The 20827-nt window shown below is 38.2% G+C and overlaps 1 protein-coding gene across 1 annotated transcript in view; it reads left to right on the forward strand.

The window, feature by feature from the left end:
- NEBL (nebulette) overlaps positions 1 to 9075 on the forward strand; it is a 100254-nt gene extending 91179 nt beyond the window's left edge. Inside the window, exon 27 of the mRNA XM_086740249.1 lies at positions 4155 to 9075. Coding sequence (XP_086596375.1) covers positions 4155 to 4331 — 177 coding nt within the window. The 3' untranslated portion in view covers positions 4332 to 9075. The remainder of the gene's footprint in view (positions 1 to 4154) is intronic.
- The last annotated feature ends 11752 nt before the right edge of the window (positions 9076 to 20827 follow it).

Below are 20827 nucleotides of genomic sequence, written 5' to 3' on the forward strand. Positions count from 1 at the left end.
TTCAATCATCTTGAGAATCATTATTTGCCTCTCCTTCCAGAATTGGGAATGTGAAGGTAATAGGAAAAGGAAGGGAGTGACGTTAAAGCATTTTAAAAATAAAGAGTTGACTGAGTGTCTACTTTCAACAGGATTTCTTATCCCTTTTGTGAAACTGTTGTCATTTGACATTATTTTAAATTATAATAGCTGTTTATCATGGGAAAAAAAGGGAACGGCAATTGTCATGGTTTGAACAGGTCTTGTTGCTGTTAAAAACTGAGTGGTTTTCCTTGAAGACAATAAACCCAAACCATTTCCAGAACAAGGAAATCAAGGACTACTGGCCTGGTGCTGACTGTTAACTTGCCAGTCTGGTGGGGAAGACAGACAGTGATCTTGCTACCTCCAAGGTGATGATTCTGCTCCAAAAGAGGCATCTTGGATGCAGCTAGAAACCTGGCATGCTCTCTTGTCTTTCCACCTTCCCATCAAAAGACTCTTCTCTTTAGCCTGTGCAGCTAGCTTATCCAGGTGTGCTGGACATGTTACCCTCAGCTATTGGGTATCCAGGGGGGTTTCAGTGTGTGCTGAGGGAAACCCCTGGTTGGGGATATCTTTAAATGCAGTGATTGGCACAGACTGAAGATTGATTTCAGTCTTGGGAGTGCTTTTAAAATGCAGTGTGGGCATGCTGTGGGAGATCGGACAAACTTACACGACGTTAGGTTCATTGCTTCCAGCTGCCTTTTCTGTCCAGGGCTTGGAGCAGTACTGTCGGGGATGCAGTGTTGTCTGGCTAAGCCAGGCAGAGGCAGAGGGAAGGAAGAAGTAAGAGAAAAAAGTAGGAGTGGGAGGAGACTTGAGGAAGGAAATCCTAGCCTGAGTACGGATCTCAAAGCACAACCGGTTTTTCAGGCTTAACTAAAAGCAATGAAGGTGGCAAAGTCACCCACCAGTGCCTGAGTTTGGCCAGGACATCTCTAGGGCAAGAGTGATTTAGATCCCATGGGTATATCAGGATGGGGATAACTGAAGACTTAGCTGCTGTAGTAAAGCCTACTCCTTTCAGCCAGTTTGTTGCATTGTTATTGACTTGAGGTTCCCAAAAGATGTGAGTTAACTTTTTAATCATGTCCACCAATTTCCTATCTTGGGAAACAGAAATTTTCTAATTCCTAAATTTTCAAATTTTGGTTTATTTAATTTTGAGATGTGTTTTGTATTAGGCATGATTCTAACACAGTCTTTGGGTAGGGTTTTTTTTTTCCAGATGTATTACATTGTTTTCTGATTTTTAACTTTTGCTTACTTTTTATGAGGAGTTCTGCATAATTAAATTGATGCTCAGAGTACAGAATATTTTGTTACAGACTCCTGAAGGATGTTTGCTTCTTTGGAAAATAACAGAGGGTGTTCTCATGTGTTTAGATAACTAAAAGTGGGAGGAAAACAAAACCTAGGTTGCAAGTTGGCTTTCCTTGCTAGCTGCTTTATGTGAAGGACACTGCAACAGGTACTACTCCTTTCAAGGAGTGATCCATAGAATAAGTATAACCTAGTGGATGAAGTGGAAATACACATCTGTCAGCTCACATCTGGCTGGGGAGCTGGGAATATGACAGCTGGGCTTCAGTTCTTCATGTGCACAGGGCTTACTATTCTGTCTAAGCAGTAGCTGCAAGTTAAACCTTTGAGGAGGTGGTAGATAAGTGAGTATTTGACTGTTTTAGAAAACCTCAACCTTTTCTTATACCCTCTTATACTCTCAGTACCTCCTAAACTCACTACTGTCAGAGGAATAATTCACTAAAATGCATTTTAAAAATCCCAGCTTTGAGTCCTTTAAGCATTGTAATTCTCAATTATATAGCCCAGACTACACTCTGAAGTGATAATTAGGCATTAAATGCTAACAGGATTATTATGGAGATTTCTCCTGACAGCCACTTAGCACCTAATTAGGTGTTAAGGCCGTAAATTTAGATTTCTCAGCAGCATTTAGGGCCCTAATAAATTTTTTTAAAGTTTGAAATTACCAGCTTCTCTTCACAACTGTGCCACCGCAGTGATGTAGTCAAGCTGCCTTAAAGGAGACAGCAGTAGTATGTCCTACACCATGATGCTCTAAGGATGAGTGAGCATCCTTCTGAGTGAGCAAAATCATATCTTTTTTTTTCCAATTTTTTTGTTAGTTTAATAAAACATTTAGTCTCTTCCCTGAGTCTTTACCCATTTAAGGGAGACATATAAGCATGGCTCAGAGGAAAATCTATTCTCTGCCTTATACCAGATATAGACTTACTACCATTTTTCTTAAATGGATCTTTTTTGAAATAAATTGTTTAAAGGACTAGCTGCTGCTAAGCTTGTTGTAATAGCATATTTTTCACTATTTTTTTTAAGTTAGTTTCAAGGCTCAGTAGAGAGATCAGTTGAAATCATTGGAAAAAACAAGATTCTCAAAGGCAGAGACCATTCCTTAGGGTCTTTTGACCACTACTTTTCTAGTTTGTGAATCTTTAAGGAATTTTTGGTGATGACAGAAGCCTCCCAATTAGTTGCTTTGATGTAGTGGATAAAAAATTATGCTTTTTTTCATCATCTTCCATGAACATTTGGAAGACATTAAGGAACCACCAAGAAACCACATACCTCTGGTTGAAAATCGCTCTTGGTCACAGTCTGCAGGGCAGCAACATTACAAAGCACGGTAGAGAACAATTACACAGAGCAGGACTCTAATATAGTTCAGAGTGGGCTTGTCGAGAAGGGTAGTGGTGTCCAGCATTTAACCAGGAGTTGATTTCTCTGTACTGTTTAATCTGTGCTACCAATGATAAAGCCAGAATCAAGAAAAAAAGTGTATTTCCAGCATGGGAGCAATAATAATGAGTTACCCTATAGTGTTAGGATTACATGATCCCACATTTCCAACATGTGACAAATGGCCTACTCACTGCATGTGGAGGAATCTCTGTCTTTTCTGAAAATAATTCATTAAAAACCCTCAAAAAAACATATATGAGATGGACTAAAACTAGTCCAGAGTTGTTTTCCTCAGCTGGGAAGCAGAACAAAGTTTGCCATCTCTTAAAAGGTTCAGACAATATTACTAGGCATTAACTCAAACATTGACTGTTTTTACCTTTTTTCTCTTTAAATCATTGTACCAGAAAAATTCAGGTAGGTATGGTGACGTATCAAAAATTACTGGTAGGGAAATGGAATACTGTCGGTGATGCTTAAACTGCTCTTGACTTCTGTTGAGAGACAAGGTAAGGAAAAGAAATACTCCTGGGAATTTTAACATGAGCTAGTTTTGTTCTGCTCTTAAGATGCAAGGGGAGACTGTTCCCTCTGAGTTTAAATATCTGCTTTAAATTCCAGTAAATTATAGCATTTTATCAATTATGAGTGGAAAAAAATACTCTATTTAGAAAGAAAATTGAAATCTTAGCTTACGGTGGACAGAGGTTTAGATAAATTTGTCTTAGCTAATGATAGGACTTCATGTTTTGTTTAGATCAGTCTTTTATCTGAATGTGGAAAACTTAAGTATTCATAAAAATTATTTTTGCAGACTTTTTGAAATCTTATGTATCTTTTTTATTAGATAATAAGATATTCCTAATTCTTAGTTTAGGGTAAAATCCTAATGAAATGAAGGACATTCACTGAGGTGGCAGAGTTAATGACCTGGATGAAGACTGTGTTTCTTTTCTGTAGTGAAGACACAGGTGAAGCTATTTATTTGGGACTCATGCAAATAGGGAGCAGAAGCACAGCTATCTATGGCTGTAATGAACTGTTACTGTAATGAACTGTTATCTATGGATGTAATGAACTGTTACTAGTGAATATATGAAACAACAACTGGAATATTTCAAGAGGCAGTGAATGGGTTGAAATCTGTTTGTATGAGGTCTTTGGACAATGTAGGTTCACAAAATAATTATTTTGGTACTCAGAAAAAGGGACTGTATTCATTGTATATTGAGTGATGGAGGGGGTAATTTCTTTTCAACAGGTAACTTGTGATTTCTCTCTGCCTTGCTCCCCCTGTTCTTTGTCCTGCTCTTTTCATTTTTTTTTTTTTTTTGTGCAAAGAAGAGAAAGAATCTCTCTCTCTTTCAGCTTGAGACTTTACAGCCTTGTTTTCTTTCTTTCAACAGAGAACATACAGAGCTATGTATGACTACAGTGCTCAAGATGAAGATGAAGTTTCCTTCAGGGATGGTGATTATATCATCAATGTGCAACCAATTGATGATGGCTGGATGTATGGTACTGTTCAGAGAACTGGGAAAACAGGAATGCTTCCAGCAAATTATATTGAGTTTGTTAACTAATTTTTGTCTCTAGTCCTTTGATCTTTATTATGATTTACTCAAAATCTAACCTTTTAGAAAAAATCAGAAGAATCTTTTCAGAGTACATGTTCATTACTTTATCACTGCTTTAACAGTCTTCATTCTCACTCAAAATCCAATTTAGAGTCCTTTAAAGTAAAGATAAATAATCAACAAGAAACTCAGAGCTTTGAAAACAGCATTGCTTATAATAGTGCTCCCTCAAAATGAAAACATATATGGAAGCCTGGTGCTGCCAGTCCATAAAAGATTTCAGTCAATTAGCTGTAAAGGGGAAATACCTTTTCCCTACACCTCAAAGACTTTATTTCTCTTTAAAATAACAATCATAAAATCGATTCACTTCTTAAAGCACTCCGAAGTCACAGAAGGTTAACACACTGAGTTTGAACACATCTTCAAATTATTAGGGAGGTGTTTAATGTTTGAGCAGTTAGCATCCTAATAAAAATAAAAATCTTGTGTAGATAATTCAGTCATTGGAAATAAAGGCAAGTAATATGCTAGTAAAAAAAACCCAAACAAATAAAACCCCCTACTGCCCAGTAGCCTTACAGTAAACAAGTCTATTTTGACAGAAAAAATTCCTGACTCTTGCATACCCACATTTATTTCTGAATTACCCATTTTCTTTTATTTCCAAGAGTGACCTCTTCTATCAGCTTTGCTTGCATCCCAGTCCATCAGTTAGATCCATGCCTGGATTCATGGTTCTTTGGTATCTTTTCCATAGAAAATCCCTTGCAAAGACTATCTAGAGTATGAAACCTGTCAGCTCTTCTGTTTCCTTCCAATAATACTTAGCATTTAAATACAAACTTCCATTAGGGCAATGTACAACCAATACTTCGTGTTAGTTCCTTTACCTTCACCTGTACTGCTGTAAATAAATATCCCATGTGAGGCCCCAGTGCTGTGCAGTCACACGAAGCCTGCAGTCACATCCCTCCTCCTTACCACAGGTAACTCGCTTAATGGCTGCTTTGCTGATGAGCTAATGTACCTGCCCCTGCTGCAGAAATAGTTGCACCTCCGCTGAGAAGTGGAGGAGAGCTCTGGTTATTGTAGTGCATTTCAGCTCAATGGCCTGTTGCTTCAGTTTCCTCCAAATATCTTGGTGATCGAACAGTGGGTTGTACGCTTGCCAAATATGATGGAGAAATACTATGTTTTTTTTAATTGAATTAATCTTTCTCATAACCAACACCGAAGGGGAGACTAACTGAACAGAAGTCCAACCATCAAGCTTCAGTTTAGCCACCTGTAGAAAACAGTAAATATATTTTGCTGACAAACCTTCACGTATGCTATTTGGTGTCCTTTAACTTATGATCAGAACTGAGAGATCCAGGCCTTAGTCCGTGAGGCTGACGAGAGGATCAAGTAACTGGTGACATAATGGACCTGTGAGAGGGACTGTGTCAGTAGGCTTGGGTCACAGGGAAGTTGCTTTTGTGTTGACTGGTGCTGGGAGGGTGCTGCGTTCCCTCCCAGGAAGAAACTCTGGGAGGAAGGACAAAAGAGTTAAAGATTCACATGGGAACTTAATCATGTGGATGCATACATGTATAATGAAGAAAATATTTTTGCTGATATTATCATTTCTAGTGTTCAGCCATGTGCTAGAGAAGTTAATTTTGGAGTAGCTCTCAGAATGTTGAGCCTGCACTGGCTTTCTTCAATTTCTGAAATTTTAAAAGTAGAATTAAAATAGAGTTTATAGACAACTTTGTATTTCTCTTTTCACAAAGTAAGCAAACCTGCAATATCTGTTTAAAGAATAAAGAAGGAAGGCAGTGTGGATTTGTTACGTCAACTGAAAGTTGTCAACGCTAGTTCTGTTTTTGCGTACAACTAGGAATTAGAAAGCTTATGCTTTGTTTTTAGGTGTTGCTATCACAGGGCTTATCTCAGCTGCCAAACGGTGGAATGACTGCATTAAAAAGATATATATATTAAAAAATGTGGAATTGCCTGTGCTTTCTTGTCAGCTGCCTAATATCAAGGCTAAAGCTGACCAGGAGCATCTAACTTCAAAAAATATGGTTTAAAAGCAGGGATGCAATACTGTAAATATGCAATCTGTATGGGTCATTTACAATTCTTGAAAGTTTTGGTTATGAAGCTGCTGCTGCAACAGACCCCTATATATTACTGGTGACTTGTACATTAAATTAGCAAACTTTGCAAGTCAAATGGCTTTTTCAAAAGCCTGATGTGGTAAGCTGAGCTAGAATCTCTGAAACAAGCAGTCTGTTCCTGTGTTGGTTTTCATCACCAGCCATCAACAGCAAGGATAGGAATTCTGTCTTACGATGGCTGGCAAATTTTTCTGATGATGCCTGAGGCAGAATTGACTATCACTTGCTACTGTGCTGCTCTATTAGCTGTGTAAAGCTGACAACAATAAAAACAAGTTGTCAGTTTGTTAATCAGATATGAGTAAAAAGAAATATAGGGAATAGATATAGTGCATCAAGTTGCAATTTTTAGTGACTTATAAAAAAGAAAGTCTCTGCCTATAAATACACTAGCATTCCTCCTAACTGAGGAGACGGCCTTGAACACTGTATGTATAGTGAAAAGTAAATCAGAAAATGAGCATTTGATGACATTAGAGAACTATATTATGCTAAACAATGGAAATAAAATTTCCTTTATAAATTTTGAATATTCAGTAGCCTGGCAAAGCAGCTGAAGCAATTTGCAAAATAAAAAAGGTCAAGAAAACAAAACAGTATGTGACTTGTATTTCTCTTGAGAATGGTATGTCAGCAGAATTATTAAGATCTGGTTTAAGTTAATCATTCATATAGTCAGATTTTTATGTTGTATATGCTTAGTAATTTATGTTCATATGGAATAGTTCCTGCTTTTTGATATACAACAGTTAGCGTCATTATGCAACTTTGTTCTAAGCAATGCTATCAAAGGCCCCAAATGACCAGAGTGCAACTATAAAAATGTTTTTTAAGATCTAAAATTTGTAAGGTAGGGAAGTAACTCAGCAACTAAATTGTGCCAGCACAGGTTTTACAAGGCATGTATGGAGCCTGTTACATGCAGTAGAATATAGGGGTGAATGGATGTTACATGCTGTCTTGTCACCTTTAAAGTATATATTCCTTTTTAACACAGCATGTTCCCCTCACTCTACTTTCTTCCTGTAGGCAACGTTTTTCTGGGGAAAGGAAAAGACTTTTAAGTAGCCTAATTTCCCAGTATGTTCCAAAGTTCAGGTTGGAAGTTCACATATTCCCATTTTAAGCTTTTTAGAAATAAAGAAGATACAATGTGCTGTAATTCTTGCTAATGCAAGTATAAATGTAGAAAACGACATAGAGCATATTTATACATATATACAAGAACAAATGGGTGCCTTGCTTTTCATTACTCTTTCTTGCCTGGCTAATCTTCATTTTCTAAACAAAGCTTCTTACAGATACTGCAGTTGTAATTTTTCATTATGGAACATTAGCATTTAATCTTGATGAAACAGGGTTTTCTTGATTACATTTGACATACCATAAACCACTTCAGCAGATTGGGATTTGACAGAGAATCACCTCCCATGGATTATATTTTTGACAAATGTGTCCCTACTGAGTATTCCTTGGGGATATGGAAAGTCTCCAATACTTAGGAGAGGTAATAATTCTAGTTTTTATTGTACAGTGACTGCACGTCATCTTGTACAATGAAAAAGAAGTCACAAATACAGAAGTCTTTGGCACAAAGTGGTACAGGGTATAAAATGCTAGATTTTAATTATGTTGATTAATACTCCATTTAAAATACAGAATATGCTTTAGTTAGGAAGTGTTTTATTAATATACTGAAACAGACAAAAGATGCTGTTGAAAGAAGATTTCTAAACTGATGTGCTGGCAAATGCAAAGTTCTGGTGAGCTGTAGAAGAATAAACCATTTTGCAGTGCTTTAGTGATTTTCTCCAGCTTTATGCCATAGGAGCCCCATCTCTCCTTTTGAAAGAAAAACTGAAATCTGTATTTCCTAAACTGCCTGCACTACAACAGTATATTCAAAGGAATTTCATATGCTTCTTGTGTCTGATAAATAGAATTTGCATATTGTACTTAAGTTGTAATCCAGTTGTTGTTGACATTTGTTTAATTATTTTTTTTTTGGGGGGGGGGGAAATAAGCTATACTGTAGCATTTCAATTGTGTATTTAATATTACTATTAGAAATTGCTAGACCATTGGAAGACAGCAATGACTGTATTACATTGATTAGCATGATGTGGAAACTCTCTCAGCTGTTGGTTTTTGCAGTGTGATATAAAAAGCAAAAATGAACCGCTGTGCAGTTTGGCTTATGTTTGCTTTAAAGTGTGTAAAGTTTTAGTTATTTTGCAAAACTGTACTGTATTTGGGAGTATACAGTTATGAAGGTAACAATTGTTTTTCAAAGGACAGATATACTTACTCTTGGATCATATGATGTATCATCTTAATTTGGCTTTTGTTATGCAGAAAGTTAACACCAGCTATTAAAATATATTTTAGTAGAAATGCTTTAATTCCTGTTTCTTCCTCTACACTGTGAATATTTAAGCCTTCGTGGACTAGAGCAACATCATGCTGCCCAAAGTACTAACCTATGCAAACTAGTTCACATTTTAGTTGATGTCACAGTGGATGTAACATAACAATTTATTTTGCATAACATTAAACGTCATTCAAATAAAATATTAAACCCAGCACTATGTATGTATTATATTCATAAACAATACTCTGCCAAGCTACTATGCCCATTAATATAAGCTCTCAGAGATGTATATTGTTTTAACTAAGGAAGCTTTGAGTTTTCAAACTTAACTAGCATATTTAGCACTATTATTCTTCAAGATTGATCGCAGAAAATAGATTCCTAAACCACCATTTTATTGCAGAAATACACTCTCCTCAGAGGATTAATTTGCTTTTTCAGTCTGTATTTGTAATCCTTCAATAGAACAGTGAGTTACATTCCATGTTCCTTGGTTTGTTTAAATAAGCAAAGGTAGTAAGTGAAGGGAGGTCCGCTGGTTTGACTGATAACGGTTTGCTGGTCTTTGAATGGGCATGCAACACTAATGAAAAGAAATTGGGTTACTGGCCTCTTTAAGACAATTTTATATACAAGTGCAGTTCTTGAGTTGTCTTTATTCACTTACATAACTAAATTATTTTTACAACATTGTAAGAAAGTTTAAGTTAAAATAAAATCCAGAAGTATTTTGGAACTGCTCTGCCTGTAGTTGAAGAAGATTTTTATGCTTATCGACATGTCTTATTTATTTGAATGTTAAGCCTACAATCCTGTGGACTACATTAGAATTTTTTAATTTTAATGGAGTGTTAGTTTGAAGAAGGCTGTTGACAACAAATGAGTACAAATAGCAGCTACAAATGGAGCGGTTAGTTCGTTCTAGGTAAGCGACGTACAGCTGCTACCGCATTAATTTTCTCCTTAAGAAATATATTAGCATTTCCTATGAAGTTTAATTTGTTACAGAGCTTTGATTCCATGTTCTGTGGTGCTTTTATATATTGAAATGCCGCCAGTATACCAAAATCCAATCTTTGTATATACTGTAGCAAACAGCAGTTTTCAATAAGAAAAAGATTTAAGAGCTGCCAAAATGAACCTCAAGCACTCAGAATGTGTTTTATTTGTAAATCCCTCCATAATCTGCTAGAGCAACTGGAGTACTTGATTTTCTATTTCTATCCTAAATACATATTTGAGGTGAAGGTTCTCCTCCTGAAAGCTACTGATGTGAAGTTGGTAAGAGTCGTTTGTTCGACATCAGAAGTGTTATGTCCTTATTCAATAGCAGTGTCAAATCTAGCAAATGCTGAAGTAAAGAAGGCTTTCCGTCTTTACTGACCCCATAGAGTATCATTATCAAAAGGATCTATGTACTGGCGCTTGAAAGTCCTGTGTAGACCCGCCACGCTGTATGTTGGATAGGTTGAGAGTTTCTAGCTATCACTGTTTTTAGGATGCCCTCGTTTCTGCTCTGTCACAGAACTGGGCTTTTGATTTTTCTCTATTGTATTAATTAGCAAGAGTAAGCTAGTTTTACACAGAGTTCTCTGTACTGAGGGAATAGTTGCCCAATGCATTGGCTGTGACAAGTACTGCCTGCCTTTCCTCCTTCCACTCAAACCACGGAGCCCAACCATGTTTCCAATCCTGCCCTGTCGTGTATCTCTACCTTCTTTCCATGAAGCTACCTGTGGGACACACTGAAATGGCATCAGCAAATGATGCAGATTTGTTTTTTTTTTTTTTTTCAAATGATTCCTTTTATCATCATTCTTCCAGTGATTCAGTTTATTGTGCAACCTCAAAACCAGTCACATCACTGTAAGGAAGGAGTTAGCATGATATATGTGGGAAGACATGGCTAAAGCGAAAAGCCACAGATTTCTTACTCAGGTTTTGTTGCGGAGGTTAGTACAAGTCAACCACATGTCTGAGAGTGCTGGTTAAACAACTAACGTGTAAGTTGAGCAAAGCTGTGTAGATGTGCTTGACCTATCTCTGTGCATATGTCTGTGCTGTAGTGTCAGAAGTGACTGTGGGGTAGCGTGCAGATACCCAGTCCAGCTTTTGAGCAATCAGTCTGAATCCCAACAGTAAGCCTCCTCCCCTGTGGGAGGAGGAACCCTTGTGTACAGTCAGAAGACTGAGCCCCCATTGAGCTGGCACTGCAGCAAGTTCCTGACTCTGAACTGTGTAAGTACCAGGATGAGATGATGTGCCACAGAACTCACCTGCTCCACAAATTTGATACTGCATGATGTGCTACGTACCAGACACATGTTTAACAGTGACAGCAGAAACTGGAAATTTGTATTTATGCACTATGTCCTAAACAGAGTCTAAGCAATCCTTGATTTTATATATTTTAACTCTGGTTTCTTTCCCACCTGCCTGCTGTTAATAAAATCTACGTATGGAGAGGCCTGTTCTCATGCAGAAGACAACTGGCTTGTGGCTTTGACCACTTGTGTCTACAAAGAAAGATCTCCAGGTATTAATTTATTGCTTGGTATATAAATATCCATTTTCAATGATTGCACAAACAGCTGGCAGCTTTTGTGATTGTTCTTAGATTCAAACCATAATTTTTCTGTGTTTTCCCTTCCATCTTTCTTCTCTTGATATGCTTATGGCCTCCATGACTGTATTGCTTTGGACAGCAGCTTTTCCAGGACCCAAAGGAGATCTTTTTAAGAGACTTCACAAAAGACACTGAGAATAATTTAAATTACAGGAAAAATGCTAGTGTTTTCTCCCCATTAATCTCTCCCTCCACCAGCAGTTGTACACTGGCTTTGCTGTACATCCTGGCCTTTTGCCTCCTCTTCTTTCAGCCAGGCTCTGACATCACTGTTGCCAAACCAAATGGGCTTGGGACCTCCCCAGTCAGGCCTTCAGACCACTCTCTGACCTGTATAGTTCCTGCATTCCAGAGTGGAACTTTAGTGTGGCTCACCTACCCGTTCTCCTGTCAAGTCCTTTGAGCAGACCTCAAAGAATATTGACACTTGCCCATTTACCCCAAGGGATGTTACATTTCTGTTGGCTCAGCTATGAGCGATTCTCTGTGAAGAGTCCTCTTGACTGTGCTTTTGCTGTCCCTCCTTGCCCCTGGGTGCTTCTGGCTGATTCTGAGCTCAGCTGCTGATTACACAAAAGAGAGAGATCACATATTTTGCTGTTTCATCAACACCCAAATCAGTTCTTGTTCATTCTCTTCTTCAGAGGATTAGCACCTTTATTATGTTATCCCTGATTTTGGGCTGAACTCTTGATTGAGGAGTCATTCCCCCTCAACCAGCATTAGAGTGAAGGTCTCATGCAATGTAGATGGGAGTGTGTTGCTCCCTGTGGAAGCTGTGTTGATAGGCTTTGTCCTGCTTACTGAAACGTTTCAGTTCCTAGCACTGCTTATTCTGAATTAATCAGATAGGATCTCTGTGAGACACCATTGTCTGTACCAAAATCCAGCCTTTCTGTAAATAAATATGTCATTTTAAAATAAACACTTTTTCCTGATTTATATTTCTGACTCAAGATGACATTGACATCTTCCAATGGCGTAGCTTATACTGACCTTAGGGAGCATATATCTAAAATGAGTTAGATGAATTAGGCTCTAAAGGACTGTTCAGGCAAACCTTGATGACTGCAACTATTATACAGTGTGGGTATCTCAAGTTAGATGGGATAAATGGCGTATCAGGTCTTGCTGGCAAATGGTTCAGTTGAGAACTGAGTTCATGTATTTATTTGAGTGACCTAGCTATTCAAGAGACTGTCATTTTCATTTCTACTCCAGTAGTCCAAAACAAGCAGCTTAAACAGTTCCTCCATCAACATGAAAGGGGAGAAAATGAATTGGGTAGTTTTAGCAAACCACGTGCAAGGCAGAGCAAACAAGCAGGCTGAGTGTGAGGCTAGGCGTTTGGATTGATATTCAGCATGCTTACACTTCCAACCTTTATCTTTCATTCTTATAACTTTTTAAAAAAAGTAATGGGGAAGCTCTACTCCGCGCAGTGTGATGTTGTGTGCTGTTAGACAAACTAATCCATAATGGAGAAATAGATTCAAGGGCAGCTGTGAGGTTTTGGAAGACAACATTTTACAGTTAGGCTTTCAAATCCTAAAGTTTAAGTTAAACTTTTACTTTGGTCCTTTGCATTTTCTTTTGGCCCTCAAAACCCACTAAAATTATTTTGCTCTGCTCTATTTTCAATGTTGCATTCCTTGCGGCAGTTGTCTTTGTGAGAAAGGAGAAAGACCAGAAGTGTTGGAGTACTTCAAGTAACTTTCTCTTCGTACGATTTTTTGTTGCTATGCTAAATAACATCTGTGAAATATCCTCCATTCCAAGGCTCTTTTTTCCACCCTCAAGCAACATACCAAAACAAGTAACATATTCCCTGTTCAGATGCCACTGGCCATGATGCTCAGCTGTGATTATTACAACATGGAGGACATGTGCTACAGTGACAACAGCTACAATCTTGACATTAGAGCAAGCATCTAGGAAAGGCTCCTGTGAGAGCTTTCGCAGCTCATCACTCCTTTGAAAATAGTAGCCATCCCTAAGGTTCCAGTACTCTGTGAGATCCTTAAAGTTGCAACTTTGCAACTTGGTTTATTTTCCAGATGCCATAAAATAAACACAGCTGAAGCGGCTTTTGGACAGATGGATTTTAGATGTTGTTTTGACTAGTTGCTGCTTATGTTTTTGTTGGTGTTCTACTGCTTTTTTTTTTCTACTTCTCATTATATGATGGTCAAGCCAGAAGAATACATCATGTCTGCTCATTTGAGGGCCTTCTGCCACTCTAGAGATTTATGTTTTCTTAGGTTAAGTCTGTCTTCTTTTTCCCAGCACTGCCAAACTGGTTCTCAGGAGTGTACAGGAGTGTACTCTCCCTCCCACAAGAAGGCCAGAACTGTGATCTGAGCTGGTACAAAATGACTCAAAACAGGGGCACGTTCACTGGTCACAATCAAACTAATTTGTCCCCTAAGTTGAAAACATGATCCATGAAGCACACACAGACCTTTCCCCCTAAAAAAATTTACTTCTCTAAATATTGCTGATGTAATCACTATATATTTTAGGGTTATGTGAATCCTGCCTGAGAAACACACTTTTTTTTTTTTTTTTTTTTTTTTTTTTGTAAAATAACAACAGGTTTTTCATGTCTTATTGCAATGTTCTTTAACCCTGATGACTGTAAGGAACCTACAACTGGACCTGAACTTCACAGCTTAATAAGGTAGGTGGAACAAGCTTACCTAGTCTGTGCACTAGTTTATTTTAAAAAGCTTTTTCTCATTTTAATTCTGTACAAATATGCAGTGAAGAGTTCTGTACTGGACGGAACAGTTTTATCTGGTTTCAGAAAGCAACATTGGAAAACCATGGATCATATCAGCCTAACTGGACCTTGTTTCCTAGTCCAGACTAAGATTTCTTAGCCTGCTGTATTTCTCGTCTGTGTCATGCTGTGTGTTCAGCTGAGGCAAAAACAAGTTTGAAGAGGCAGATATTATAATCTATTTAGGTTCAGAACCAGGAAGGTGAGAGTCAAGTGGGATTTCCAAATCACATCTGAAGTAGTCAGCATTGGTTATGGAGTGATGCTGGAAATTTCACTCAACATTTTAACACTCCAATGTGCTTTAAGAAATCAGACATCATCCTTTAATGACTTAACTATAAATAGTGAAATGTTTACTGAATTAGGGATCACAAAAATTTTGTTACCCTTAAACCAAGTATCTAATAACTAGGCTAGAGCTATGTTGACTCTTTTTCCATCTCGTTAGTCTAAGGAATGTTTCATTAGGCTGTATGAAATGGGACATCATCAGTGAAATGGATGTCAGTTCTAAATTTTCCATGGTTCGGCAGTTAGTTACTCTTGGACAAGATGTTCAAAACCGCTTTGATGGTGAGAAGAACAAACAAATCCTGGATGAGCATATGAGTTACTGGATTAAAAGAGAGCTAAATATGCCCCCTAGTCATGCTCTGAAAGATCAGCTATTCTTGATTTTTTTATAAGGCTGAGATACACCCTCAGCAAAATGTTCAGGCCTGTGAAACATGAGTAGGGATGGATGGAAGTGCCATCCTAGGTGAGGTGCTTCAGCTTGGAGATATTTGAGACCTGGTTTTGGTCTCAGCATTTCTTACCCGCTGTCAAGAAACTGTGAAAGGGTGATATGTAGCCCATAGCTCTGACTCAGTACGTCCTGTGTGCCTGAACACATTGTGAGTAATTTTTAAATCGTGTTGGGTGGAATGGGTCAGAGAATGCTCATGTTGGCTTTCAACAGATAGGAAATCCTCAAGCAGAAATGGGCGACCAGGAAAAAGTGAGGGCCAAATCCTAGTTTTATGTCTCAGCTTTGTTAAGGGTATGAGTGCTCCTCACAAAGCTCCAAGGAAGTGAGAGAATTTGCCCCTGATGAGCTGGAGACGCTTCGCGTCTCCTGATGGCAGCAGGTCCTAAGTGCAAACCTCCCTGGGGTAAGTCACTCCGAGTGGGTGGCCTTGCGGGCACCTTCCTAAAAACCTCCAGCCCAACCCTACCATTCAGCATGGGCTCAGTACCAGCAGATTTCTGAGCCTTCCTTTTTATTTATTTATTTATTTATTTTTGAGATGCAGGTTACTCTTTCTACTTTGTTGCATATTTTCATCTCAGGCAGCAGAGCAGTAGCTGTGGTGGGTGGGACGCAGGGATGTATTACCTGGAGGCGGGAGTGCAGCTATGGAAGCGGTGGAGCCAGGAGGGGATACAGACGCAGGGGAAGCAGGAGGAGCTGCAGAGCCAGAGGGACCCCAGTGGGCTGCGATAGACCGAGTCACCTGGGAACTGAGCCCACCACTCGCTCCTGCTCATGAAAGGCAGGAAGGGGTGGCTGATATTCAAGCACCATTTCTCCTAAGTGGATATCTGAGCACTTGTGATGAATATTTTTCACAGTCTTCAGGCCAACTTCAAAACCTGGAAGAACAGAAGGAGCATTCCTAGAGTAAAATTTAATTTTTTTTTTGCTTCAAATAAAATTATCCTTGAAAGGACTCAATGCCTCCCCTGGCTTACCATTTTCCAAACATGGTAGGTTTTACCATGAAAAACAGCCTTCATAGTTTCTTATTTTCTTTGTTATTGAAGTGCACAGTAAGCTTCCTTTTGTTTCTTCTTTTATTTGGGAAATTTCCTCCTGTGACGAGGGCAAAGGTCTCTTCACCTGGTGCCGTGAAGACATTCAGAAACTGCTGCTGGCCACGCTTGTTTGCTGTAGTCCTCCTGATACACATACCAGTGATCGCTGTGTAGCGATCCACGTCACTTTGCGTTTTTGGGGGAAAAAAAAAAAGTCAAGGAGCTGAGATGGAAATGTACAACCATATCGCTTTTCCTCTTTTCTGCTGTACACTGAAAGCTGAGGAGGAAAGTACCTGCATGTGAGCTTTTAAAACGGCCTCACAGGACTGGGTGAGCCATGTTCATTAGTCCCCTTGGCAGCAAAAGAAGGCAGTTATGCAAAACTGGCACAAGGGGGCAGATGTGCACCATTGAAAAGTCTTCATAGCCCGAGATTGAAATTACTTTTATGAATGATCAGAATTAGCTGCAGGACATAGTCTGTTAACTGTCTTGTTACATGCATAAATGGCTATGTTAATTGTGTTTTAAGTAAAATTGTGCTACATATTTAATTACAATGAAACCTCACTTTTCTATGTAAAATGAAAAGGGTTTAGCAATACAAACTGATTGCAAAAATGGATTTCCAGTGCAGATCAATAACAGAGAGAACTAGAGAATAAAAATATGTTTCATTAATATTTTTTACTGGATCAGATGAGATGAGCTATCCAACTATTGTAGTTCAACACTTAAAATGTAAACATATTGGCACCATATTGTTGCAGTGCTTAAAGGTATCCTAGTACTTAAAATTGTATATGTGCTCCCTGAACAGTGATAATTACTGAGAAACCTGTGATTGTGCCTATGGTGGTGTCTTAGGATTTTGTAGAGTTAAATGTGCGTACAAAATGCCTTATATGACTGCAAGAAGAAAGCCAGTGCAGGAGGCATGGTCAAGGAAAAGATGCAGTAAGAGATGATACAGCAGCAGAGGTTTCATTATACTTTTAAGACAAATTGATCTGCTGCAGAGTCAACTACTCATGCAGTGACAGGATTTTCCTTCCCAAACCTCTCCTTGCTGTGACGTACACTGCATCTTCATTACCTGATCTGTTCCAGATTTCATCCAAAGCAAATTAATGTTTTTGATACTTTTTTTTTTTAATTAAAAGACAAAACTCAAGTGCTAGAGGTAAAAGCAGTAATTTTATTTCATGTGATTCCATTAAAAATTAACTTTTATTGCTGGCTGGACTTGGACTTACCATAGCACTTTGTTGCTCAAACAACACCAACTTTGAAATCATCTCCTATTTAGATTCATCTGATGTTTTTCAATATCCAAGACATCAAAATGAAGCTTTGCAAGAACAGAGGTTTTTAATGAGAACTGCACTGTGCTGAGTTGAAATTAATGGAATTAATACAAGAGAATAAGCTATTTGCACATAGGTATACAGGGTGAATCTGCAATTCAGTGTTCATTTGGGAGACTTAATTTTTCTGTGGAAGGAAAAGGCACTCAAGACTGTTTAAAATATCACTGTTTTATTGTTATAATACCACTGTGCCAGCAGATGATTAAAACTTTCCTTAAAACAGTGAGGGATCTGTTCAGCCAGAGACAATGCAGAGGTGCATAGATGGTGCTTCCCTGCTGCCTCTCATGCTTCCAAGCACATTTCTCAGCGTCACTTGGATTGTTCCAGGACAACAATGAGGATATTCCTTTCCAAACTGTTGGTATCTGGCTGTCAGAGTCATCCCTGATGTTCCCTAAACATTTGAATTCTTCCTTTTACCTACTGACCTGTATTACTGACATGATAAATCAGTGCTTTTGCCTGTTCTTTATATAGATGCTTTCTACATGAGCATAGTTTTAATCTCTCTTCCACAGTTGCCAAATGTGTTATTTTCTTTAAAATTTCTTTGTATGCCATTTGCAAATAATTTTAGTTCTTTGAATTTCCTCCATTTTCTCTTTGTCTCTCATTGCCTAAAATGAGTGCAAGGATTAAGAAGGCTTCTACAGAAGCACAGAAAGAATGACAACTTCTACCTTGCTCTAAGAAGTGAAGCTGGTTACAAAGGGTCTAGCTGAGGCCCATGATTGCAATGAAGAGAAGAGCCTGGGCAGCATCTCCTCCATCAGACCCTGTTAAGACTTGGCTTCTGCTCCTCTTCAGCGTGTGTAGGAAATCTGCTGCTCTTATAGCTCCACTTGTTTCCTCATATTTATTAGCTCTAAAAAATTACATCTCCTTTACTGCTTTTTTTTTTTTTTCCACCTTGAGTGCATGTGCTTGGGTACTCTGTGAGTCTTCCCTACATTTAGGTATCCTGGTCTTGGAGATCCAGTTAATGTGCTCCATACTAGAACTGGATAACACGGCAGTGTAAAAACAATGTTGATGATCAGAGCATTTGGGATGAAAGTTAATTCAAACTCAGGCCAATGTGGAGGTCTAGATCTGGCTGTGTGGCTTTGTCTCTCTGAGTAGAACCGAAGACTGGCTCCAGGCCCTGGGACTGGGCCTCTGGGGAGCTGTGCACTGAAGGCCGCCTCCTCCTAGCTTTCTGTGTGGCACCATACAGGTTCCTCTTCTTTATTTGAGAGTGTAATAAAGTGGCTGCTAAGTATTTATTTGCCATGATTGTCCTTTCCCAAACTTTGAGTGTAGATGCTAGGTTACTTTTAAGAGAATCTCCACGGCCTTAAATTTCCAAGAGTAATTGCTTGTGGTTCATTAAATTCCTTAGTTATGTCCCTAGCTCCTTAGCCTGGATGTCACTAGGATTTTTTCTACACATTGTCTTTTCCAGTCATAATAACTATTTCTACGTAATTTTACTAGTAAGAGTTCCAGAGCTGCTTTCAGCTTGTATTTTTGTTATGTTTTTTTTTTTCTCTACAGACAACAATTACTTAATTAATTCTGACTATAAAATTGCTGGATTCCTCCACTGTGTTTTGTGAATGTAATAAAGAACAGAGCAGAAGATATGAGAGCTTAAGTTTCATTCCAGATATCTCATTTTGATTATAGCTAGGTCATTGCCAAGATGTTATAGAGACACTTTTATTAAAATGAAAAAATACATTACTGAAAGCAGGAAGACTGGGTACTAAAATAAAGCTATTTAGCATATCATAATCTTTTAAATTCCAGTTACTTGCTCTGTAAACCTAGGCTAAAAGTGGTTTCTTTGCAATGTGAACCAGTGCCGCAGGAAAGGTGCTAACATTATAAAAGTAATTTTAAACTTTGTACACAATATGATAATTTCCAACTACTTCGATGAAGATTTATTTTATGGCCTGTGAAAAGGAAATGTCTGTCATTTAAACAATTCCCCCGCTTCATTTTTCAACCCTGGTTTGTTTTCTTTCTCAAGCTTTAGTTATTGGGGTTTATTAACCTACATTTGACAAGACCACTAGTTTTGGCCAATCCATTCTTGTAGGTTGATCAACTTTGTCCTGGCGTAATGTACAAGAAGTTTCTGACCTCAGTCTTCTGGAAACAAGAAAACCAGTATTTCCTAAGTTTTAATGGAAGATTTGTGATAAACATCACTGTATTTACTGGGTGTTTGTAAAGCACCAAATTATGTTCTGCTAATGACTGTTTTAGTGCTGACGTTCAGCACATTTCACAGCTGGACATTAGCTAACGAACACAAGCTGGTCTAAATGTAATACCTGTTTATCCTCTCAAGAAAAAAAAAAAAGAAACAAACCCAACAAGTTTTATTCCAAAAAGCCTGAGTGAAGCTTTTAAACCAGACAGTTTTACAGACATGCTGTCATTCCTCAAATTAAGAATATTTCTCAGCCACCTGTCCATGTTGTCGGAGCTATGAATGGTGACTCAGTAAAGGACCGCCTTCTGCGGCTGGTTTTTTCAAAGGTCCTGACATAGAGTGCTGTAGAGCAATACTCTGCCATACATAAAATCAAGACATTAGAATTGCGCACATGCTCTTAAAATACGTTTTCAAACAGGAGGAGTACTATTCCCTGTATCCTGACCCAATTTGTTTTTGCGTTGTTATTTTCTATTTTCATAATTCTAATTATTTTCTATTTTCATAATAATTGATTAATTTCAGTGGAGAGGACACTGATTTTGTTGGTATACTGTTTTGGTATACTAGATAGGGGCCAGGCTGCTGCACTGACCACCTTTTACTGCTACGGAGTTGGGCTGTTGTGTTTCTTATAAAAATAGAATTGCTGCTGCTTCCCAAGATAGTTTGTTGATACATTTTGTAAGCAACAAGTAATTTGTAGGGAATTTTTTATGATTTTTACTTAAATAGTTATCTCTGATGATGCTATGACTTGCAAGTCATGCTATGAGAAGTTTATATATGCAATGTCTGGAAAATAGATCTGGAAATAATACTGGATTTTCCAGTGAAAACTTGGGCATTTGTTTCCTGAAGATTTTAGTGACTGTTTCTCCTTTTTTATATCTGTGCTTTGAAAAGCTTTTCCTGAGCAAGCAGACAGGTGATCAGCCCCAGCTTTAAACTCCGAGAGAAGTGACAGGTAGAAGAAAGGAGAGAAAATAGGATAATAGAACATGTATCTGCCTTACACAGTTGAGAAGTGCTTGTGATATTTCTTTTCCTTTTTTTTTACCAGATCTTCAAACATCACCTGTCTAATAATTTAGAGGAATTCATGCTGTAACTCTTGTTGACTCTGTGCGGCAGAATTCAATGAGGATGTGACAGGTGTTTCGAAGTTGC

This window comes from Chlamydotis macqueenii, chromosome 2, assembly GCF_036417535.1.
Source record: "Chlamydotis macqueenii isolate bChlMac1 chromosome 2, bChlMac1.mat, whole genome shotgun sequence".
NCBI classification, from domain to species: domain Eukaryota; kingdom Metazoa; phylum Chordata; class Aves; order Otidiformes; family Otididae; genus Chlamydotis; species Chlamydotis macqueenii.